This window comes from Hoplias malabaricus, chromosome 9, assembly GCF_029633855.1.
Source record: "Hoplias malabaricus isolate fHopMal1 chromosome 9, fHopMal1.hap1, whole genome shotgun sequence".
Lineage (NCBI taxonomy): Eukaryota > Metazoa > Chordata > Actinopteri > Characiformes > Erythrinidae > Hoplias > Hoplias malabaricus.
Window position 1 is genome coordinate 907,794 of NC_089808.1, and position 25,037 is coordinate 932,830.

General features: G+C 41.7%; 1 protein-coding gene across 1 annotated transcript; it reads left to right on the forward strand.

The window, feature by feature from the left end:
- The first annotated feature begins 787 nt into the window (after nucleotides 1–787).
- Nucleotides 788–20,951, forward strand: acap1 (ArfGAP with coiled-coil, ankyrin repeat and PH domains 1). The gene is made up of 23 exons (XM_066680671.1): nucleotides 788–1,361; nucleotides 4,798–4,855; nucleotides 5,567–5,686; nucleotides 6,075–6,128; nucleotides 6,237–6,295; nucleotides 6,642–6,825; nucleotides 7,137–7,181; nucleotides 7,297–7,392; nucleotides 9,683–9,757; nucleotides 9,858–9,970; nucleotides 10,254–10,305; nucleotides 10,381–10,481; nucleotides 10,668–10,779; nucleotides 12,730–12,929; nucleotides 13,155–13,224; nucleotides 14,058–14,152; nucleotides 15,291–15,484; nucleotides 15,635–15,682; nucleotides 16,287–16,456; nucleotides 17,144–17,253; nucleotides 17,356–17,466; nucleotides 17,759–17,817; nucleotides 19,896–20,951. Exons 1-23 carry the CDS (start codon nucleotides 1,309–1,311, stop codon nucleotides 19,994–19,996), a joined length of 2,280 nt encoding a protein of 759 aa, XP_066536768.1. The 5' UTR covers nucleotides 788–1,308; the 3' UTR covers nucleotides 19,997–20,951.
- Nucleotides 20,952–25,037: the final 4,086 nt, after the last annotated feature.

The following is a 25,037-nucleotide window of genomic DNA, read 5'->3' on the forward strand; positions in this document are numbered from 1 at the left end:
TATCCATACTGAATGAAGACTGAAGAGTTGTAGAGTTATATTTAAGCCACTTTAAACTGTAGAAAGGTGTTCTATTATAAATAAATGTATGTATATAATACTGATGAGCAGAGATCCGTTTTTATGTGTTAGAGGGGAACTTTAATATGCCACAAATACATTTACTCTTTAAAAAGCCCCCAGCAACCTTGAATATATCTGAACTGCTATAAATACCGAAGCACAACCTAGACCAAAAAGCACCTATCAGCACCTTAGCAACCAGAAGAAAACACAGCTACCACATAGCGACACTCTAGTAATCACCTGGAATATCATGTGACTGCTAAGCAACAATCACTCATAATACCGCAGAAGCTAATTAGCATATCAGAACCCCAGCAATTCTGGGACTCCTTAAGCTGCACAATAACTGTGCAAATTCTTTATTTTTGTGCTTGATGAAGTTTCACTGACTTTGTAAAGCACGTTTAAAATTGTTCATTAGCTTTCCCCTTCTAGTGGATCCCTGCGTAAGGGCCTGGTGTTTACAGGCTAGCTTATCTGCGTGATCTCTAGCATAAAAAGGAAACTGTTTACTTCGTGAGACGCAGTTATATGTTTCCGATGTTTCAGGTAGAGCACCCGGAAACAAGCTAATGTGCGAGTTGTGTTTTTCCACCTATATTTAGACAATTCCCGCCTTTAACTTCACTGCAACCAATCCTGCTGACCGTGTGGTGCGCTGTTAGCCAATCCCTGAGCAGGGGGGCGGGCTTGGTTTTTGAAAGAAAACGGGTGGTAAACAAAACACAATATCAACGGCTCGGGCACAAGACACAGGAAAGAGAAGCGCGAGTCCGGTGTCAGAAATTAACTCTCAGAGGAACCTGCCCTACCTCTGCGGGGGTTAGTTTTATGAAACAGGCCGCACATATGTGAGGTAAATGTTAATAACTTAGCTTTGAGCGGGAGGCGGGGCGTTGGACTGACGAACTGACGCTGTTTTAAGGAAGAAGAGGGAGAACACGCTGTGGTGCCGCTGGAACAAGTCCCCTTAGCGTAATGTCCTGTTATTTATTGATTTTTAAAAGTGTATATATGCCGAGGTTTTAATTAATTTAAGTCGGAAGCCATAGCCAGGACGAGAAACAAATTTCGGCGAACATTTCTGAGAGTATGAGCTTCTCTCCTGAGGCTGTAGGCGCTAGGGTGTTATCTGATTCACTGCGGCGATGAAGACCAAAGGTTTGGACTCTGTTTAGAAGCACAGTCAAGAAGGACTAACAACATAATCATCCGCAGACATTGTACACCTCCAATGACAAAATGACGGTGAAACTGGACTTCGAAGAGTGCCTGAAAGACTCCCCCAGGTTCAGGTAAGTTTCCTAAACCATCAGCTTTTAAAACAGCTGTTTAGATCACTGCGCCCTGCAGTAATAAGCGGTTACTTCAGCCTTAGACCGATTCTCATTCTCAGAACCCTAATTACACATTCAGACCTTGACCTGAACAGAGGATTACTGCAGCTGCTTGAAATACTGGTGCATTTTAGCAGTGGAAAGACTCCTTTGGCCCCAAACAGCCTCAGAGTGTTGAAGTTTCGCTGACTCCAGCTGGAAATAGTGCGTGTGTCTGAGGAATGGATGGAATGAATGGGATCCTGAACACAGGGAGTGAATCGGCTCTGTTGACAGGGAAGGAGTGGAAGGGTTCAGCCTAAATTCTTGACAGTTCAGAGCGGAATTCCCCTCATTTTAAAATAGATTTTGTGTTACTTATTCGTTGAGGTGTGAGCACAACCATTCAGAAGAGCTTGACAACTTCATACGACACTGTTTTATAGAGGGGTGGCTGTAGGAAGCATGTTTTCTGATGTCTGTAGCCATTTACACTCCACCTTTGTCTAATGAAACTATGGCCTACGTCTGTTGAACTGAATGATGAGGGTAAAATCTGATTTCTGGAAATCAGTGTGTGTGTGTGTGTGTGTGTATTTGTGAAATAACTTTTAGACAAATCACCACCACTTTTCTGTACTGGGGGAAACTTGACGTCAGACTGAACCTAGTTCTGTTTTCTTCAGTAAAGTGATGCCGCTGAAAAAGTTCTGTGGATTTTCACTTAAATAGTGTTGTTTTTTATTGAGGGAAGACTTTAATGTTGGTTTAAAAAATGTGCTGAAGCTCTTTCGTTGTTGACTAAGGAAACACTTTCCTTCTGAGAGTAAAAGTTTACAGAAAAGTCGAAGCAGATTTGTTCACCCTTCTTGGTCAAATTATAGGTTGTGAAAGAGGGAGGGATTTTTATCCGACTGGAAAGATCTAATAGTGGGTTGGTGTTCTGGGCGCGGCTGTGTGTCTGGCGAAAATAAATGACTGACATTTGCATCTGATTTCTATGTATTTATTTATTTATTTGTATTTTTTTTTCTATCTATTGCAATGTTGGTTTTGCCTTCTCTGTTTCTCGCGTACACGCTTTCTTTTGCCTTGTGGACTAACAGGGTGGAAAGTTTGAGTCTGTTCTCAAGACGGTACGTAGCAGTTCAGACGCAGATAGAACGTGTGGTGGGAGGGGGGTGGAGTGGGTTACAGAACTAGGCCACGGACTAGAAATATACACTTAGCTACGTGTATGTATGCTCCCTCCCCAAACAGACGCACGGCTGCTTCGTACGTCCCTGTGTGTGTGTGCAGTTGTGTTAGATACATGTGTGAGAGCACCCTGCCTTTTGTAGTTTTGTGACAGAAACACCCTGTTGTTTATAGCCAGAGAGTCATGAGAGAATGAGATAATGTGGACAGTGATTCAGGGGAAAAAAAGGAAAGTGGAAAAAGCTGTCTCTCTTATGAGCACAGTCCAGGTCCAGATCACCCTTCACTGCTGCCTCCCGTTACTAAGCAACAGTGCGGTGCGATTGAAGGAGGGGGGGGGGCAGCAAAGTCAGGAAGTGAGGCGATACCAACATGATAAACATGAGACAGGAAGTGTGTATTCAGGGGTGGATCACTACGGAAATGTTAAGGCTGTCAGAAGCACACACTCAGTTACTCACAGCAGATATAGCTTTTATGCTGAAATTGTCCTGCAGTTGGGTCATTTTTACACGAATGACAGTGTTCTCACTGCAGAAATACTCTTTCTGTTGTACATTTGCCCTGTATTTATTTCCTCACCAGTTTCAAAATGTTTCTGTAGTTAATTCTATATTCCACACACAAGAAAGTGAGGTTTTTTTTCACTTCTTAAAAGAACAACAAAACAAAACAAAACAATTTTCTTGTTCAACAGGCTTCTTTCCATCATCAGTTCTTTTTCTTCTCTCTCTCTCTCTCTCTCTCTCTCTCTCTCTCTCTCTCTCTCTGTCTGCTCAGAGAGCTAGCGGAAGCCACAAGATCTGTTCATTGTCAGTGCGCATGCATCTCACTCTCAAAAACACAAGCACAAGACAGATGACAGGCTTTTGTTACTCACTCAGACACATACAAAGTTGCCCATAGAAACCCAAACATAGCAACCATCCTCCAGTCATATCTACAAAAAAAGTGTAGGTTGGATTCCGAAAGATCAAGCCTAGGTTGAACACCAAAAAGTACATTAATAAAAAAAAAAGCAGCAAAATGACCTAAATGTTAGTGTCTATTTATTTCTATGTTTCTGTGTTTTTGAGGGGGATATGGACACGACACATGCACAGCAGCATGATTCCTTCTAATATATGCAACAAAACTAAAAGCATGCCTAGTGTTGTTACTCTGTTTAATACAGCTGCTGTATTTTTGCATGTCTCTCTTGTGTGATACCCATTCTGTCAATGATACCGTCTGGACGCAAGGGCCACTGAGCTGTTTACTGGTTTGTGAAGTAGACAAGTCCTGCCTTAGGGCGTTTCCACACCTGCGATCTGGAGTCCTTTTAAATCGGACTCTGGTTCATTTACGCCTTTGGTGCGGTTCATTTGTGCAGGTGTGAACGCAGTAATCACACTTGGGTGCGGACCGAAACACCTGCACCGAGACCCTTAAGAGGCGGTGGTGGCGGTCCGGGCCCAAACGAACTCTGGAGCAGTGTGTTTGTGGTGAGAAATTGATCGGGTCTTGATCCGACCTAAATATCAGGTGAACTCCTCAGGTTCACCTTGTAGCCAGGTGTGCTTTGCATTAAACACGACTCCACGACACAACAGCTTCTTCACGTATGGAATGACCAATAAGTGAAGAGAACGTTCTCACGTGGTTTTTCTTGTGATGCCTTTAGGTGCGCTTTGATTTATCACTGTGTGAAAACAAACTAAACGCTCCAAGTATTTAATCTCGTGAACTGAATCTGACCAGAGCAACCAAGCTATAGGTGTGAAGACACCATTGGAGTGAGGAGTGTAGGACTGCCCTCTCAGAAACACTGAAATAAATACATATAGAAATGGGGAAATAAAGAAAAACACCAAGCCGTTTTATTAATCAAGCACTTGATGACAACATTGATTTATTTATTATAATATTTATTTATGATTGTATTCTTTTTCCTTCTATAGATGTAGCATACCAATGTATACAATAGTTTAAATGGTAAAATAGATATATTCTTTTAACTAGCAAAGCCTTAATAATAGTACGATCCCTGGAAATGATCTTAAAATGCAAACCGTCATAGAACGGAGGGCCGCAGCGAGGGTGGCTTTGTTGATTTACACTAAACCTGCTGAGGTGAGCGAGGAAAATAAGCAAAAAATGACCAGCCCATAACAGCCTTCAAGACGAACATCTGGACACCCGCGAGAACCCTAACCATACAACTGTTTTCTGTCAACAGGGCAGCCATCGAGGATGTGGAGATTGATGTGAATGAACTGGAGACACGCCTTGAGAAGGTCAGAAAGAAAGACAAAACTAAAGCTTTAACAAATACTGATTTTTCTAAATATGTCAGCTATATTTAAGCTTGTATTAGTCAGTTTTATTAACTTATATTTATGCCGTTTGATAAAGGAACGTCTAACAAATTTCACTCTCCCCATAAGTTTATGAGAGAGGAGCTTCCAAAGTAATGTCCAACCATAGGACATCACTTTCAAACACAACTCAAAGTTCTTGTGTTAAACCAGTCCTGGTACGAACGATATTTGGCTCAGGTGCCGCTCCTGCTCCTTGTTTTTCTTTTAAAAGAATGACATCGAGTTCATATCAACTACACATTTTCCCTATGATTCATAGTTGCTCTTATTTTTCATGAAGTACCGTTGTTCCCCTATTTTATTCTCATAGCTCCCACTGGGAGAGCTTAATGAAGAGAAGTAGTATTCTGGCTTTTAAATGGAGGAACTGGAAAGAGGAATTACCAAATCAATGGCTTTTACCTACTTCAGTCCAATTCCCGTTCAACGGTCCACGATATAGTCTCAATTCTGACCTCAGTAAAGATGAACAGGGTTCCCGCACTTCCTCTTTGTGACTTGTGCAAAGGTGTTGTTGGTGTCACATGTTCACAAAGAACGACTGATAAATAAGGTTAGGAATTTTTTAGGCTTGTTTCTGTTTGTTTCTCTGTTCATGTGTGTCTGCGTGTACCTGTCTGTGTACAGTTGGTGAAGCAGTGTAACTCCATGCTTGAAGCGGGGCGTATGTACTGCCAGAATAGTAAGAGCTTTGTGAATGGGCTCAGGGAACTGGGACACCACTGTTCTAAAGACAGGACTGTAGGGGTGAGCTGCTAAGCCATTTCATAATCAATAGTCTGTTGTACGTTATTTCTGACTAGAATTATTACAATTTAAAGTTAAGCATTATTCTTTGGTGACTGCATCTCTGAGACACAGCATGAATATGTATTAATCACATCTAGCAACCGATTAATATGCAGCCACCATCATTTATACAAGGCATCACATGACAGCTGAGATGCATCTAGCCACAAAGTCTAACCCACAAGTGAATATTAGGATGTGATCACTTTAAACATATTAATATGAAGAGGAACTCTAATAATAATGACACCGTTACTGTTAAGACCCCATGTCTGAGCAGTCTGTTAGCTGTGAGAATGTAGAATAGTTCAGTGACATTCCTCTTTGCCTGGTTTCTCTTATTCAGGATTGTTTAGAGAAGTTCTCCAAGAAACTGTCCATCATCCTCGGTACTCAGGAGGTAGGCCTAGACACCACACGTCAATCCTTCTCATTGTTTCTCATGGTAACCACACGTATATTGTCACCCCAGCCCAGGATAGTTCTTCACATTTGCTTGCATTTTCAGGAGCTCATAGAATCCACACACAAGTCAGTGAAATTAAAACTGCAGAGTTTTGTGAAGGAGTGAGTACCCTCATACCATTTTGTACTGTATGTGTTGTTGTTCGTTTTACAGTCCAGCTTCTGTTGGCCGAGGATGTTTTTATCAGAGGGGAAGTTCTGTAATAATACATTTAAAAGGCCCACATCCTAAAAGAAGTTGTTATTAAAGATTATTTTATAAGCTTGATGTCGTCTGTAAACATTGCTGAATGTTGCCTAGAGCCTACGTTTGTATTCAAGTTAAATGAAGTGCTCTCAGAATGAGGTGCAATAACCAAGAGGTCGTTGTAATATATCAAATATATAAATATAAATAAGACAAGATCAGCCTAATGTTCTTCTCTCCCTGGAAATTGATTTGTCTCAGGGATGTGAAGCGCTTTAAAGACGTACGCAAGGAGTTTGAGCGCAGTAGTGAGACTCTGGATGGAGCATTGGCAAGGAATGCTCAGGCTCCTCGGGGAAAACAGCATGAGGTGGATGATGCCAGCCAGGCCCTCCTTAATGCCCGCAGAGGTTTTAGATCAGAGGCCTTGGACTACGTACTCCAGGTATAAATGCACACACACACACACACACACACGTACATGCACCAACAAGCAATTAAACACACATGCAATTGCCGCTCTATGTTGATGATTTTACACATGGCTGTGCATTAAAGGCATGTTAGAAGTGTCTCAGAACTGACTGGACTGGGGTATCAGCTGAAGCTGCCTCTGGCTGCATGCAACAAGTTAAAAATACCATAAGACCAGCCGCCACAAACATTCTTACCAAAGAGAGCTTTATTTTGTCTTTTAATTTTTCCTCTGTCTCTGATTCTTTTCTTTTTTTCTTTCTCTCCCTCTCCACAAACTAGATCAATGTTATTGAGTCCAAGAAGAAGACTGAAATACTGATGGCGGTATGTTTTTATGTAATAATCCCTAATGTAATCATTTATAAAAAAGGAACCAAAACTGGCAAAGAAAAAAAGGTTCCGTTTGATGTGTGTGTGTGTGTGTGTGTGTGTGTCACAGATGCTCTCTATGATGGAGGCCCAGGCTCTGTTCTTCCAGCAAGGCCACCAGTCCCTCTCAGAACTTGAAGAGTACCGCAGACAGCTCAGTGATGAGGTGAGAGCAAGTGAAATTGGCCTCAATAGAAAGGATACAACAATGGACAGAAATAAAAGGAGGGAAACGGCACGCTCACACAGGTCTTAGAAAAGGTTTAATTTGCTATTGTGCAGACGGGGAAATGTAAGAAGCACTCACTGGTTTCTTCCTCAGATTTCTAAGGAATATAAATGGCTCAGGGACAAACCCCAGGAAACTCGTATGTCAGGAATTTACAAGCGTTAACGCAGCAACAGGAAACGGTGCACATCATACTCCTTATCGTGTGTGTGTGTGTGTGTTCTTGGGTTTTTGCCGTATCAGTGTTTAATTCAACAAATACCTCATCGTTTCATGCAGTTTTTTTTAAAAGGCATTGCATAACATTATGAACCACATGAAAGAACTACATTTTCTTGTTTTAAACATGATTTCAAATATCTTACTCTTCATATGTGTTAGAAAAGTGTTGTGTTCATATAGAATTCTACATTAACCTTTTAGTTTCAGGCCGTCTGGACGGACACAGCGTTTCTATAAGTTTTTAGCTATGGTTATCTAGTGAGTGAGCCGTTTGAAACAGGAAACACAGTCACCTACTACTGGCCTGTGAAAGCCACAAAACCTGCTACAAAACTTCCTGCATGCACAGGAAATGTTGACAGACTGAGTTAAAGGATTATACCAAAATGGTTGATCTCAGATACAGATGGAATTAAAAACATCTCATTTGACTGGGAGCTCGGAGAACAATAGTGAAAATGAGTTTTTAAATATTATAGAATGTTTAAGGTGAAGGGAAGAGAAATATGTTTTCATCTTTACAGAGTTACACAAAAGATTTGATCTCATTGGTGAAATGCTTGGTCACAACGTCTTACTGTTGCTGTTGTTTTCAGACTTTAAAGTAGCATTACGTCTTTTTTATTATTAATGACAGTGATCACAGATGAGATGAGATGAAGAATCGGGCCCTGATTTTACTGAGTGGGTCACTCAAACAGGGCCGGCTGTGCACAGAAAATGACTTACTGCTCCTTTAAAACATTGTGGTGGGAGGGATGGGCATAAACAATGTCGCCAGCACAAACAGGCTGTTCTGTGCTTATTGTATTCTGTTTAATTTTTTCCAGAATGTTAAACAGAGAAAGTGTAATTTGACCAGGAATGTTAATATTTTTGTGTACAACAGGATACTGAAGAAATGCTGAAGTATGAGAGAGAGAGAGAGAGAGCGAGAGAAGAAGGGGAAAGAGAGAGAGAGAGAAGGGGAAAGAGAGAGAGAGAGAAGGGGAAAGAGAGAGAGAGAGAAGGGGAAAGAGAGAGAGAGAGAGAAGGGGAAAGAGAGAGAGAAGGGGAAAGAGAGAGAGAGAGAGAAGGGGAAAGAGAGAGAGAGAGAGAAGGGGAAAGAGAGAGAGAGAGAGAAGGGGAAAGAGAGAGAGAGAGAGAAGGGGAAAGAGAGAGAGAGAGAGAGAAGGGGAAAGAAAGAGAGAGAGAGAGAAGGGGAAAGAAAGAGAGAGAGAAGAAGGGGAAAGAAAGAGAGAGAAGAAGGGGAAAGAAAGAGAGAGAGAAGAAGGGGGGAGAGAGAGAGAGAGAGAGAGAGAGAAGAAGGGGGGGAGAGAGAGAGAGAGAGAGAGAAGAAGGGGGGGGAGAGAGAAGAAGGGGAAAGAGAAAGAGAGAGAGAGAGAAGAAGGGGAAAGAGAGAGAGAAGAAGGGGAAAGAGAAAGAGAGAGAAGAAGGGGAAAGAGAAAGAGAGAGAGAGAGAGAGAGAGAGAGAAGGGGAAAGAGAGAGAGAGAGAGAGAGAGAGAGAAGGGGAAAGAGAGAGAGAGAGAGATTTTAAGGGGGTAGACAAATTAAGCTCAGATAAACTCATCAACCTACATTTAGGACTGATGGACAGGATATTGATCTAGTGCCAACATTTCCTGCTTCCTGTTTCTATAAAACAATTTTAGAGTGAGAAAGATTTTTTAAAAATGTAGTGTGGCAAAGGTTTAAGTGCTAAGTGCCATGAATAACAGTAATATATAGAGAGTGAGGGGGAACAAGAGATAGAAATAATACCAATTTACAGAAGGAAATATGATGGAGGAGGAAAAATAAAAGCAATGTGTAGAGACAGTGGGCAAAATAAAAGCTAGAGGTATTTAAAGCTGAGGTAAATATAAAAGCAATATTTAGATCATAAGGTAAAAATAATACAGATGTAAGTATATATTTGTCTTGTAAATAATTGAATTAAATATTTATATGTAACAGAACTATAATATGCTGCTAGATTAAAATGAGCATCTCTCCCTCTCACAGCACACTCAGCTCGTTCTGAACTCTGCTAGAGAAAAAAGGGACATGGAACAGAGACATGCTGCTATCAAAAAGAAGGTGATACACTTATCCCTGTAATCACAATCCCACAGACCAGGTCCTGTATTCTCCGCTGTTTATATAAATCTCTCTTAAATATTTGTGATTTCATTATCAGGACATATCCTATGACGACTTGATCATGGACTTCAGTCCTGATGCACCGAGTGGCATTGTCATGGAGGGCTACCTTTACAAGAGAGCCAGTAATGCCTTCAAAACATGGAGCAGGTGCCACACATCCCTCTCTCTCTGTCTGCTTCTCCCTCTATGGCTCTGTTCTTGTTTTATTTGTTAACTACCCCTCTATCCCATTCATGATCATTTTAAATGGCAGCTCTTTTAAATATATTTTATTTGCAATATTTCTGGACATTTGAGGACAACTTTGATTATATTTTTTAAACATAAACTTTGATGCCTGCAACACACAGATGTCACAGGAGAGTCTGGAAAACACTGTGGTTTTTTTGGTTGCACTAAGTGTGTGTGTGTGTGTGTGTGTGTGTTGCAGACGGTGGTTTTCCATACAGAAAAACCAGCTTGTATATCAAAAGAAATACAAAGTAAGTGTCTCAATTTCAAAACCGTAGATCACTCACTCACACAACACAAGAATTCATTGTCTCCCTCTGTTCTAGGAGCAGCCAACGGTGGTGGTGGAAGACTTGAGGCTCTGCACAGTGAAGCCCTGTGCTGAACAGGACAGAAGATTCTGCTTCGAGGTCGTCTCTCCCTCCAAGTGAGTGAGGCAATGAGGGACAAATTGCATGTGTGTGTAATAATGTGCAAAAAAATTTTCCTGTCAAGACTTTTGTGAAGTACCAAGTGTTTTTTTTTTTGTTGTGGGGGAAAGGCTTCACATGCTCTGAAAAAGGAAAATAACAATCTAAACATATGATACTAAAGTGTGTGTGTGTGTGTGTAGGAGCTGTTTGTTGCAGGCAGATTCAGAGCGACAGCAGCAAGGCTGGATGAGTGCCGTTCAGAACAGCATTGCCTCAGCATTTCAAGAAAGGAGAGAAGACACACACAGTCCTGTAAGACACACACACACGTCACATGCCAACATACACCTAAGCCTGTGGGTCTCCGTGATTTCTTATCACTGACATAGCTCTTGAGAATTGAAAACACATCTTAACAAAACTAGTGAATACAGAACCCTGTGAAAAAATGTTTTTTTTAAATGTTAGAATCCAAGATGGAGTCTGATATTAAAGTAATAGGGATGCACCAATGATATCAGATTCAGATCTGAGGGTTATTGCTTAAAAAGGAATGCTATATTTTTACACAGTACTAATCAATGTTTATGTAGCTGCAGCTTCTAAACTCATATTTATGTTTTAACATTCGTCAATAGACACAAACACATCAGATTTCTACAGAGGCCGATAGGCTGATCCCTCACTAATTGTACAGTTGTTTGTTTTTTACATTTAGAAGTCTGTATTTCAGCAGAGAAGGTGAATCTGATCAGTATGTGACTGTATATTATTTTTTTCTGTTTAGAGTTCTGCGTACATCTTTAATAACACTGTGATAATTTGTTCTAATTTTATATTTTTGGCCTCAGTTTTGTCATTTATAACGGCTTAGACATTCCTACATTTACCTCAACTATTACCCAATGATCGGTGCATTATTGAATGTTAACGCAAGGTTCATGTTGTAAATTTGTGGATTAAGACGGAAGCCAGAGAGCTGATTATGGAAAAGCAGGTTATTTTTGAAGACAAGGCTAAGCAAGCATCAGTTTTTAACTGATGTGAAAAATCAACAGTGGCTCAGAACCATTTTCTGCAGAGCTCCCGTTTTATAGAGAAAAAGCACACTGTGCGAACAGTGCTCAAACATGCCTCGTTTATTTGCCTTGCTGCATCCCTCTGCAATAGCTCCACATCCTTTGGGAATCAGTATGGAATAAAGAATGAGTCACCGTTTGTGGTCTGACAAGTGAAGCCACAGCAAAGTATCACAGAACACCTGCTTGAACTCTTAATATGAAACGAAACGTTAATCACCTTAGAGGTGCAGACAGGCTACGGGACAGAGGATAAAATGATGATTCACAGGGTTAGGCTAGAAGATGCCAAAACCGACCCTAGGCCTAAGCCTTTTAAATCTGTAAAACATACAAAAGGCTATGACACACTGTACTTTGAAGTTTATCACATGATTAATAGCAGTATTTAGAGACAAAGGGAAATGCAAAATGTGGAGGCTGAGGAACTAAAGGCAGTTATTGGAAGTTAAAGTAAATAACAGCAATATTTAGAGAATGAGGCAAAGTCTATTTTAGCGCTGCAGTTTGCGTTATGTTCATTGGTGGAGTTAAGGGTTGTAGTGCATATTCCATTACTGTTCAGCATAAATGTATAGCTCTGAAACAAACAAGTAAATAAGGAAATCTGAATAGAATCTGATCACCTACATTTAGGTTAAGAAGAGATCATTTATCTTTGGATCCTTTTTCATGTATAACTTAAGAGATGGACTTGAAATTTAAGAATGGTGTCCTGCTCTTAATTTTTTGTTCTGAAATTAAAATGTTGTTTATCGTCTTGCTGTAATTGGTGGAAACATGAATTCCGCTCTCTAAAGGAGAATAACAGGCTGTCGAACTGAAGCCATCGGACCTTGATTAGAATAGGCCAAAGAATTAAAGCAAGTCCACCTCTGAAAGGCTGAGTGGCCTGGTCAAACCTCAGGCTTCAATCAGATTCAGATGCTGTGGCCAAAAAGAAGAAGAGTGGGCCAAAATTCCTCCACAGAGAAGAGAAATACTCATTGCCAGTGATCGCAAAACCTTGATTGCAGTTGTTGTCCACCACCAGTTATTAGTGTGGCACCAACAGTTATTAGGTTTAGGAGGCAGTCATTTTTTTCACATGGGGACGGGTTGTGTTTGGGTTGGCTTTTTTATTTCTTTAATAAATGAGATCATCGTTGGCTCATGATTTTGTTTGTGTGTGTGTGTGTATCAGAGAGAGCGCTGTAGCTCAGTGTCAATGGGCAGTGGTACCCTGGCTATTGGAGAACAGCAGAATTCATGCTGTAAGGCTCTGGAGGAGGTGCAAGCCATCCCAGGAAACGGACACTGCTGTGACTGTGGAGAACCAGGACCAGACTGGGCTTCCATTAACCTGGGCATAACACTCTGCATCACCTGCTCTGGAATACACAGGTAAAGAGGATAAAACTTGGCTGTTTTTCACTGTGGTGTTAATAATTGTCAGTTGCGTAACGCACAGTAATATTTAAATTCTAATTTTCAAACATAAAGATACTGAATGATTATTGCTTGCTTCACTCACTGTATGAACAGTTCCTCTTGTCACATTTTTCACATCTGAGACGTCTGAGATTTACAACTGTGTTGCTGTAACGCTTCTCTTTTTGGTCCGTGTAGAAGTCTGGGTGTTCACTTTTCTAAAGTACGCTCGCTAACATTGGACTCCTGGGAACCAGAACTCATCAAAGTAAGAGTCCAGTTAGAGTCTTGGGATGAGATTATAATGTTATTGTTTGCCAAAAATGTTAAGTTGTAATATTTATTTATGTTATCATTCAGGTTTTTTCTCTGTTTTACAACCTCATATTAACAGCCCAAATAAATACAATTATTATTATTATTAATATTATTATTTTTATTTTTTGAAAAAAACACATTTGACGTTAAAGACATTAAAGGCTTAACAGACACTTTTGATAAAGATTAACTATAGTCTCCTTAACCAGCCTCCATTTAGTCTCTCACACACACACACACACACACACCACCTGTTTAATTATTTAGCTGCTTCTGCTTCTCCTTTAATAGAAGCCAATTCTCAATTCTCAGTTCCATTCTTATGAATGTAGGAGTACGTTATACAAATTAATGCCTTTTTTAATGCAAATATTTATCTATCCATGTTTTCAGTGGTTCTGAATAAAAGTGGAGATATGAATTCTCTCAGTTTTAAACAGGACTGCTAGTAGAGTAGGTTTGTAGGTTGAGTCTCAAGCATATCTCACACTCTTCAGGTATTTGACTTAAATTTTTAAGCCACGAAAACACAGGGTACCAGCTGCTGTATTCCACAGTGTGTTCTCATTAGCACACATTTTGTTATTGTTAATTTCCCAGCAGCGTGTTGAGTGTAAGGCGGTGTAATGTTTAGAATTGGTGCTTTAACACTTATATAAACACATACATTTAAATCGTGGTAATATTGTTTACCTCTGTTATTAAGCAGATAGTGATATTTTTTTCTCTCACTCTCCCTCCTCCTCTCGACTCTCTCATTTCTTCATCTCTCTCATTCTTTAGCTCATGTGTGAGTTAGGAAACACTGCTATTAACCGGATATATGAGGCACGTATCGATGAGATAACAATAAAGAAACCTCACCCTTCCAGTCCTAGGTAAGAATAATGTTATAAAATATAACTTTGACACACAAATGTAAATGAATGTGCTTCTGCGAATAAGTGCTTTCATCAAGATGTGGGCTTTTATTAAAGGAGACATCTTTATAGCCTTTTTCCACAAGTTAACTCAGTTCTCTGGGGTCTTGCCAAAATACCACAAAGACCAAACAGCACAGCAGCGTTCAACCCCTGTGTAAACAGTCATTCAGTGCCTGTTCTTTTCAATAGTGATAAGCCACTGTTTACTCCAACATATGTGCGCAGCATTGAGAAACGACGTACAGAATTTCTCGTCTCGTTTTCTTTGCCGTGTACATTTTTGTATTAATTCGTATGTCCACCCTCATTGTGTCCATTTTGCTCTGTTTATCTTGTCTCGTGCTCTCACGTAAATGCTGGTCCAGTGCTTTGGGGTGGGAATAAGTGTAAAGTGTCTGCACTTGATGTAAGAAGTGGAGCAAAATCAGAATGACACATTTTGTATAATGTTTTTTGGGCAGTCCCGTCCTGTTTAGTGTGTGTGGGTTGGTAGGCTCCACATCCTCAATTTATGTGCATATACACACATTCTTTTCCTACTAAGTCCCCTTTAATTAATTACCTTTCTATACTGCCCTCTGCTGTCTCCATCTTACTATGACACATTTGTCTTAAACTGGATTATCACTTCTCATTCTTCACTCATTTATTCACTGTCTGTAACTGCTTCAGAGTCGCTGTACTTCTCATTCTTTCGAAATCCATTTACGGTTTCACAGGGGCTTCCTTATTCTTTCTTCCCAACATGCACATCATAGAGGAATGTCAGGTAACACTGTTGGTTACTGCTGTTAGGATCAAGTGAAATGCATCCTGCTTATGTTGAGATCTGCAGTGAATCAGAAAATCATTTATTCACGTTCATTTAAATTCATACTAGTTATTAAACTGCATGTGTGAGAACAAACTGACATCTGTCGTCTGATGCCTGGTTCTCGATGCCTGGATAACAGCTGGGAAAATGAAAATGGCAGCCGTGCATGTTGTGACTTCATTATAAACAAAAACAAAGTTCAGTAATGACTATTTGGTTGTCACCATGTGTTTTATTGAAGCTCTGTGTTACTGAATAACTTTCGTCTCCGTGTCTTAGGCAAGATAAGGAGTCATGGATCCGCTCAAAATACGTGGAGAAGAAATTTATTCACAAGCTTCCTGAAACAGCCCGGGGCACACCCCTGCGTCGCTCTAGCGCACGCAGAAACCGAGCAACCACGAGTGATAAACAGGGCACACGCCCCCCTCTCAAACCCAAACCCAGCAGAGCCACGCTGCCGCGCCTGACAGGTTACACTTACACCACACACAATCCTGACTTTTGACCACTTAACTTTATGCAGATTTGACTCTTTAATCGTGTCCTGGACTCACGCCCGAGCAGGTCACAGTCCACATGGCGAAATAACAGCAGCGAATGTCATGTGATGTGTTTTGCAGGCCTGACCCCAGCTGAAATAATGAAGAACAGTATTGACTATCACAAAGGTTATACAAACACCCACAAACATACCATTACTGAAGATACTGTCTGTGTTTGTCTAGAAGCGTCTCTGGTTCCTCCTGTTTATGAAAATGACTAATACACACTATCCTCACACTCACAGAGTTATATAATGAAATACAGACTTCACAGGCTCATGAAATTGTAGTGTCATCAGATTAAACCAACCCTGGCTTCACTGTTTATCTAATTGTAAATTGAAAACTGAAATTCCTTCAAGAGGAAGAGGCCATACAGTAACTGGCAAGGAATAAACACAGCACACGGTTGTGTAGCTCCCAAATAACAAGATGGGATAAACATATTTGAGTATTAACACATGGCTGCAGCAGAGGTAGGAGCAGGTAGTTCAAAAATCCCATACAGAAACAGGCTAACTGAGTTGAAAGCAAAAAATAAACACAGACTGTTGGTGGAATTAGTGGGTTCAACGGTAACATATAGACGGGCAAGCCTTAGTGTGATCTACTGTATAATCTGTGTAATAATATGATGTTAGACACTGGGATGTGTTATCAAGAAGCCTTCTAATCCACACACACCCACCCTTACCGCTGTGTGTGTGTGTGTGTGTGTGTGTGTCTGCAGATGAGGAAGAGGAGGATTTAAGCGGACTTCATCCCGGCGCTCTGCTCTACCGATCTGCAGCGCTTCAACACTTCCCTGTCATGGCCGACGCTCTGGCACACGGAGCTGATGTCAACTGGGTTAATGTAACCGAGGACAGCAAAACACCGCTCATACAGGCTGCTACTGTGGTGTGTGTCTGAGCTGTGTGTGTGTGTGTGCATAAAAACTGGTATTTGTGTGTTTTGTGGTGTCAGCATCGTTAGTAGAGCAAAGAAAGCCAGCCTGTGTGTGTGTGGTAACAGGAAACAGTGCTGACAGTGTTGGCCAGTTTGATGTATTTATTTTCCTGTTCACGCAGTAGTCTGTTTACCGTCAGTAAATATGTTCACTGTCATTAGAAGCTCTAAATGTCTCTGAACGTGTATCTTTTGAGGAAACTCCTTAAATGCAGTGTGTGTTGATGTAATTATATGTTATTCCTCATTTGTCCATCATCAAAAATATATTGGCCCATCCACCTTCAAAAGTTTGCTTACCTTAAGGAAACAAGTGTGGGTCTTAAAGGGGCATTCACTTTAAGACCCCTTTAAGACTGTCTTTAAATAAATTATTTTTTGGCAAAGGCCACCAGCACATCCATTTTTCTGGCTTTCGTCTTGAAGATAGTGTGGGAGACAGCTTTAAGCCAAGATTTCCACAAAACAAAAGTTTATTAAAGTTGTATTTCCATCAGATTGTAATTTTAATATAAAAACAGTGACTTGTTCAGCCCCGACTTGATTCGAAAGCAAGTGAGCATTTACTAATGATGGTTATATATTTCTACTTGGTCTGAGCGTTCTTTACTGTGTCTCTCTCTCTCTCTCTCTCTGAAGAATTCTCTAGCAGCCTGTGAGTTCCTGCTGCAAAACGGTGCTAGTGTAAACCAGGCGGACGCTGATGGAAGAGGACCTTTACACCATGCCACTATTTTGGGACACACAGGGTACGCATTTACACATGCATGTATGAGGATATACATTTATATTCACCATTGTCATCTCGTTCGACCTGTTTGTTTATGGTGTTCTGGTTCGACTCTGTTCAGGTTGGTGTGTCTGTTCCTGAAGAGAGGGGCAGACTACAACGCAAAGGATATAAACCAGAAAGACCCGATCACCATAGCTGTAGAGAGCGCCAACGCTGATATCGTTACACTGTGAGTGCACAGGAAAAAAGGGAAAGATGCCAAGAGCTCACACAAAGAAACAATTTTCCAGAACATCACAGTAAACTCTAGAGCCCACTGACCCCAACATGCACCAACAGATCCAAGCATTTTGTTGGTGTTACCTCACCTGTGTCGTTGGTGTTTGTTGGGGAACATTTGTCTGGCTCTAAGGGGTTAATCATTGACATTCTCTGTGACTAATCTGACACTCATTAGTAATATATATATGTATATAGAGAGAGTAACAAACTGATCCATGTCTCTCTCATTTTCTTCACAGCCTCCGAATAGCAAAGATGAACAAAGAGATGCGAGAGATGGATGGCTTCGCCCAATCAGGTCACTCTGAGGGTTGCACTGGTGTAGGGGGGTCTGGGGATATAATTGGTCAGACCAAGAAAAGCTTTCAGGCACTCAAGAACCACCTTAGTGGTTGGACATTGGGAGGGCAAAGTGAATAGAAGTGAACCTCATTCCACGTGCATTACAGGGTCTGTTGTCTGTGTCCAGTGTTTCCTCGTAATTAATAGTGAGTTGTCATCCATGTTCTTTTTGTAGTAACAGCTTTTACTTTTCTGGGAAGGCTTTAGCCTCGATGTTAAAACTCTTCGGTAAGGTTTGAGTGGAATTCAGGAGTGAGTGCGTTCTCGAGGTCGTGTACTGATTTTCAGAGCCGTTTCAGAGCTTCCCCTTCATTTGATCCTTTTCTAAGTTGTGTCTGTGGTGGTCTTTGTCCAGAATTTGTGCACACTACAGTAGCTGAGTTCGTTATTTATGAGGGGTGTCTTTAAAGCTTTCAGACATTACAGCGTGACTGAACTTCAGGTCACATGGTTGTTTAAAGGAGACGTGTAATGTAATAGAACTAAGTTTAAACATTTCACACAAGCTCCAGTGAGTCAGAATAATCATAATCTATTCTAGCGTTATGTAAAATAATGTATAGAATTATTCTGCCATTGTGCAGTGTTATGTACAGTATACAGCATATTTAATATCGTGGTCATGTGTAAATATGTAAAATATTTAGTTGAATACAGTCAGTTTGTTACTGATATCACCCAAGGTTTAGGACAACAACAGGTTAATGTTAGGCCTCTTCTCAGACAGTCCTTTATTACTCATTTCCTTCAGGAGGTACATAAAACATTAGCATGTAATGGGAGTTTTCTATTTTCCAAATTGAAGATAAATGCAGCAGATATTTAATTAGCACTCGCTCTGTCTCAGTGCCGGATGTTCGCGTTGAGCAATAGTCATATGCCTTTTCCATCGGTTGTGTACTGAGAAGCTTCAGAATGCCAGCTCGTCTCTGTCAGTGTCTCTGTGTATGTGTATGTTTCGCTGATTATGGGTATATGTGTGTTTTGTGTGTCCTGAGATGGACGGCCGTGTGTCCACTGCTTGCAGTGTGTGTGTCTTCTACACTGCGTTTCACAGGTAATCGATCAGACAAGCTGCTTTACCTTCACTTCCTTTTCCTTGTCTCTTACCAGCTTGTGTGTAAAAGTAAGACTAACAACATTTACCCACACCTCTGCCCCCACCCCCTGCATGCCTGTGTTTTAGGAGAGAATCAAAAGAAAGGTAAAGGTGTTATTGCAGTGCTGTGGTACAAATTCCTGATGCTGTTCTGACACTAACATCACAGACAGTGTTTTAAACATTCAGAGAGGTATTGATGTCTTTAAATGGCCAAATTTAAATGAGTATAAATCCTTAATTTACCAAATAGAGTCTTTGTTATAATTGACTTCTGCTCATTGTAATGAGATCAATCAAGAGTTTGTGTCGAGTACTGTCCACCGTCTCGGTCAGAAACCACATTCATTTGTTGAATTCCTGGTCAAAATGGCAACTCATTCTAGTTATTCATTTTTAAGCATGTGACACAGAGCCTAAACAGCTCTAAATATTTGGCAGTTCCACCGTGTCATTTTATTAAAACTGTCATTCCCTTGTAACATGACTTTCTACATTTATTTTAACGTCTCAACTTCAAAATGTCGTCTTTAGAAATGTTCTGCGTGTTGCATTTTCCGAACAGAATTCAGTAATAGATCATTTCCAGCCTCCATTTTGACTGGAAATGAATAAAATGAACCTGGTTTTGACGGCTGCACTTCTCTCTGTGTTGCTATGTTTTGCATCAGTCTGTGTTCGCATGGGCTCATTTTCTTTAATAATCCTTTCTCTTAAATATTTTGCAAGGCATCAAAACAAAAGGGAACAACCTTGATTTTCCACGATTAAAAACAATGAAACGAGCGCTGGTTTAAGTGTGGACTGTGTTCAGATTAACGTATCACAGCATGTTCTTATCTAACCAGAGGATAGCGGTGCAGAAATACAGTGTGGTGAACAGATACGAGTGTGGTATAAACTGAACCTCTCTCTCTCTCTCTCTCTTTCTGCAGGTGATGAGACCTATCACGATATCTTCAGAGATTTTTCCCAGATGGCCTCCCACAACCCAGAGAAACTAAAACGTCGTAGTGCTGACATTAAAACTCCATAACCACAAGGGGGCACTGCTGCCATGTTCCACACGTGGATAGAAATATGCATTCTTTCATAGACCCAGCTGCATTGTAAGACCATGCTGCACAGAGCAGTTCACCTGATAAGATACTAGCGCACAGCTACGGGACATTTCCACAGTCGTCACGTTAGATTTTTTTCTGTTAAATAAGTGTCTTTTAGCGTTGTGGCACATTTACTATTGACGTCTGTAGTTAAACGAAGGAGACCAGGTTGTAAAGTTCCCTCAGGACAGTATCATTTTAAACTAGAAACGACAGGAGTGTGTTTCAGTGTCTCTTTAGTTTGAGTGGGATTTTGTAAAGCTTGTTTTGTCTCAACAGTTTGTGCAAAAGAACACATTTGGGGCATAGCACGGGGAGCGCAGTTGTGTCGTGTGTTGCCCATGACACATAAAGGTTTTGAAGTGTGTGCGTCTGTGATTCTGGGTGCCACTATTAGCTGTAAGTTGCTGTCTTCATTTTTAAATCTTTTAGCCCTTCCACACTGGAGCATAGCGATCAGCAGCACACTCTCACCCCACACTGGGTTTCTGATGAAGTTAATCTGCTCACAGATGGTCTTATCCACCTCAGTCTTTAATTAATGTTCTGCAAAATCACTATTTTATGTTTTAGTACTTTTCTTTTTTTTAAATTTCAGTGTGAAGAGTTTAGCGTGCTTTTATTCCAACCACAAACAGTGTTATTCCATCAGGTGCAACTTTAACATTAGCTGCGAGATCATTGTCCTTTGTTTTGTGTCCAAACAGAGTTCTATTACCTTCAAACTTTGTCATTTTTTTTTTATTCAGAGTCTGTGTGCATCTCTGGTCAATGCAAAAGAAACAGTTGAACTGCTGTGACTGTGTAGGGCTGTCACTTTCAAATGTTTTGGAAATAAATGTTCATTGTTTGAGCAGTGGTTGATTCATGTCAAAAGGAGACGAGAAAGAAACCTGAAATATCACAGTGAACCTATTAGAACTACGTGTGTTTTCATGGTTTCGGTTTTATTTTCATCGTTTAAACAGCGTTTGTCAATAGTGTGTGAACCTTTCATGGCAAATTAATCGAATTAATATCTCATTACTTTCATCCAACATTCGGAATATTATGGAAAGTCATTGATTGTAAGGAAAACGGTAAAGATTTATTTGTTAATAGTGACCACCCAAATCTATATCTAATCAATGATTTGCTGCATCTGTGTTTGGCTTTTCTCGTGGATTTATTTAATGAACATCCTCACGGCACCTGAAAATGTAGATTTTATTACAAACTCTTTCAGGAAAAGAATCTAAACGTCTGTGATTTTATACACAACGTACCTCAAGATTGTTAACGATTATTCCAAATACTATATTACAAAATAGCTTTTAGTTGCCCATTGTTACATAATTCAACTGTTTTAGGGTCGCGGTGGGTCCAGAACCTACATGGAATCATTGGGCGCAATGTGGGAATACACCCTGGAGGGGGCGCCAATCCTTCACCATGCATCACACATTCACTCACACCTACGGACACTTTTGAGCCTCCAATCCACCTACCAATGTGTGTTTTTGAATCGTGGGAGGAAACCGGAACACCCAGAGGAAACCCATGCAGACACAGAGAAAACACACCACACTCCTCACAGACAGTCACCCGGAGGAAACCCATGCAGACACAGGGAGAACACACCACACTCCTCACAGACAGTCACCCGGAGGAAACAGACACAGAGAGAACACACCACACTCCTCACAGACAGTCACCCAGAGGAAACCCACGCAGACAAAGGGAGAACACACCGCACTCCTCACAGACAGTCACCCGGAGGAAACCCACGCAGACAAAGGGAGAACACACCACACTCCTCACAGACAGTCACCCGGAGGAAACCCACGCCGACACAGAGAGAACACACCACACTCCTCACAGACAGTCATCCGGAGGAAACCCACGCCGACACAGAGAGAACACACCACACTCCTCACAGACAGTCACCCGGAGGAAACCCATGCAGACACAGGGAGAACACACCACACTCCTCACAGACAGTCACCCGGAGGAAACCCACACAGACACAGAGAGAACACACCACACTCCTCACAGACAGTCACCCAGAGGAAACCCACGCAGACAAAGGGAGAACACACCGCACTCCTCACAGACAGTCACCCGGAGGAAACCCACGCAGACAAAGGGAGAACACACCACACTCCTCACAGACAGTCACCCGGAGGAAACCCACGCCGACACAGAGAGAACACACCACACTCCTCACAGACAGTCATCCGGAGGAAACCCACGCCGACACAGAGAGAACACACCACACTTCTCACAGACAGTCACGATTATTCCAAATATGGCAAAATAGCTTTTAGTTGCCCATTGTTACATAATTCAGCTGTGTTTATTTACGTTTATCCAGTGTTAAACACCAGCTTCAGATGTCTGTCACACAACAGAAGAAAAATCCTTTTGCTTCACACCAAGAATTCTCAAGAGATACAGAGAAATATATATTTTATTAAAACAAATATACACTTTGACTTCAAAAATTTAACAAAGAACTTTAATTATTAGACGATAATGAGCTGTATTTGTGTGATTTTCCTGGAAAGAACATATAGTATAAGTACAGGCACATATCAGATAAAGAGTCTGCTCTCTCTCTAGTCACTGACTTGTTTGTAATTCATTAACCAACTACTACAACTGGTCACAGTTTATCAGTGGGGAAAAATAACGTACAGAATTTTATCAAAGCTATTAAATGATTTCTAGAAATGCACTCATCCACATTATAATAATGTTCTCTTACAGAAGGGTATATCACTGCAGTCATAATCAGACCGGACGTTCTGTTAAACCAGTGAGTGTCAGTGCATCGGGTGTTGACAGAGTTGTGTGTGCATTTGTAAGATTTCCTCTTCTGTAAACACGAGGGTTGGAAGAAGCAAAGTGAAGAGTGTGTAGATTAATCCTGTATCATTTTACTTCAAAATAAGCTCAAAGGAAATCATTTAAAAAAAGTACACAGTGATATGTTAACCACCTCAGAGGCACTACAAAGCTGCAGAGTGCACAGAGTAATGGATTCTTATTGTTCTTACTTCAAGGATTTGCGAATCTCTCTTTTTCTCTCTCTCTCTCCTCTCTCTCTCTCTCTCTCTCTCTCTCTCTCACACACACACACACAAATACCACCCCTCATTTTAATAAATATCTAAATCCACAAGAATGTCCAGTCAAGGGTTCCAGTGATTCTGCCATTTTAAGAATGTAACACTCTATTCATTCATTCATTGTCTGTAACCACCTTTCAGGGTTCTGGTGGGTGGGGAGCCGACCCGGAATCACTGGGTACAAGGCTGGGACACGATACGATATGTACGATAAATGGCACTAATAAACACAACTCTTTCTACAGAAGGTGGGGGCAGATCAACAACTGAAATGTGAAACCTTCGTGGCCATTCTACACATTTCTAATTTGACAAGCACTTGGTGCACAATCATCATAGTGAAGCTGTGAGCACATGGTCAATCAGTAATTTCAAGTCACTGAACTAACACACCACTATCAACATAAGGCTGGCTACATATGTTCAGCTTCAGAGTGTCACCAAACAATGAAGCAGCCCCTGTGTGAGCTTCAAATAAGACACACATTTACCCTCAAAGGCTAAAAGCCACATGCCACACTCCTCACAGACAGTCACCCGGAGGAAACTGTCTGTGAGGAGTGTGGTGTGTTCTCTCTGTGTCTGCGTGGGTTTTCTCCGGGTGACTGTCTGTGAGGAGTGTGGTGTGGTTCTCTCTGTGTCTGCGTGGGTTTCCTCCGGGTGACTGTCTGTGAGGAGTGTGGTGTGTTCTCCCTGTGTCTGCGTGGGTTTCCTCCGGGTGACTGTCTGTGAGGAGTGTGGTGTGTTCTCCTGTGTCTGCGTGGGTTTCCTCCGGGTGACTGTCTGTGAGGAGTGTGATGTGTTCTCCCTGTGTCTGCGTGGGTTTCCTCCGGGTGACTGTCTGTGAGGAGTGTGGTGTGTTCTCCCTGTGTCTGCGTGGGTTTCCTCCAGGTGACTGTCTGTGAGGAGTGTGGTGTGTTCTCCCTGTGTCTGCGTGGGTTTCCTCCAGGTGACTGTCTGTGAGGAGTGTGGTGTGTTCTCCCTGTGTCTGCGTTGGGTTTCCTCCAGGTGACTGTCTGTGAGGAGTGTGATGTGTTCTCCCTGTGTCTGCGTGGGTTTCCTCCAGGTGACTGTCTGTGAGGAGTGTGATGTGTTCTCTCTGTGTCTGCGTGGGTCTCCTCCGGGTGACTGTCTGTGAGGAGTGTGGTGTGTTCTCTCTGTGTCTGCGTGGGTTTCCTCCGGGTGACTGTCTGTGAGGAGTGTGGTGTGTTCTCCCTGTGTCTGCGTGGGTTTCCTCCGGGTGACTGTCTGTGAGGAGTGTGGTGTGTTCTCCCTGTGTCTGCGTGGGTTTCCTCCGGGTGACTGTCTGTGAGGAGTGTGGTGTGTTCTCCCTGTGTCTGCGTGGGTTTCCTCCGGGTGACTGTCTGTGAGGAGTGTGGTGTGCTCTCCCTGTGTCTGCGTGGGTTTCCTCCGGGTGACTGTCTGTGAGGAGTGTGATGTGTTCTCTCTGTGTCTGCGTGGGTTTCCTCCGGGTGACTGTCTGTGAGGAGTGTGGTGTGTTCTCCCGGTGTCTGCGTGGGTTTCCTCCGGGTGACTGTCTGTGAGGAGTGTGGTGTGTTCTCCCTGTGTCTGCGTGGGTTTCCTCGGGTGACTGTCTGTGAGGAGTGTGGTGTGTTCTCCCTGTGTCTGCGTGGGTTTCCTCCGGGTGACTGTCTGTGAGGAGCTGTAGCGTGTGGCTTTTAGCCTTTGAGGGTAAATGTTTGTCTTATTTGAAGCTCACACAGGGGCTGCTTCATTGTTTGGTGACACTCTGAAGCTGAACATATGTAGCCAGTCTTATGTTGATAGCGGTGTTAGTTCAGTGACTTGTAATTACTGATTGACCATGTGCTTTCAGTTACATTTGATAATTATGTGTGTGTTT

What these genes read in the sequence shown, in the direction of transcription:
- acap1 (XM_066680671.1), top strand. Translation starts at nt 1,309, where the DNA reads ATGACGGTGAAACTGGACTTCGAAGAGTGCCTGAAAGACTCCCCCAGG. An exon ending in TCATCCTCGGTACTCAGGAG is followed by an intron (nt 6,129 to 6,236) that starts GTAGGCCTAGAC and finishes TTGCATTTTCAG; the next exon opens with GAGCTCATAGAATCCACACA. An exon ending in GCAGACAGCTCAGTGATGAG is followed by an intron (nt 7,393 to 9,682) that starts GTGAGAGCAAGT and finishes TCCCTCTCACAG; the next exon opens with CACACTCAGCTCGTTCTGAA.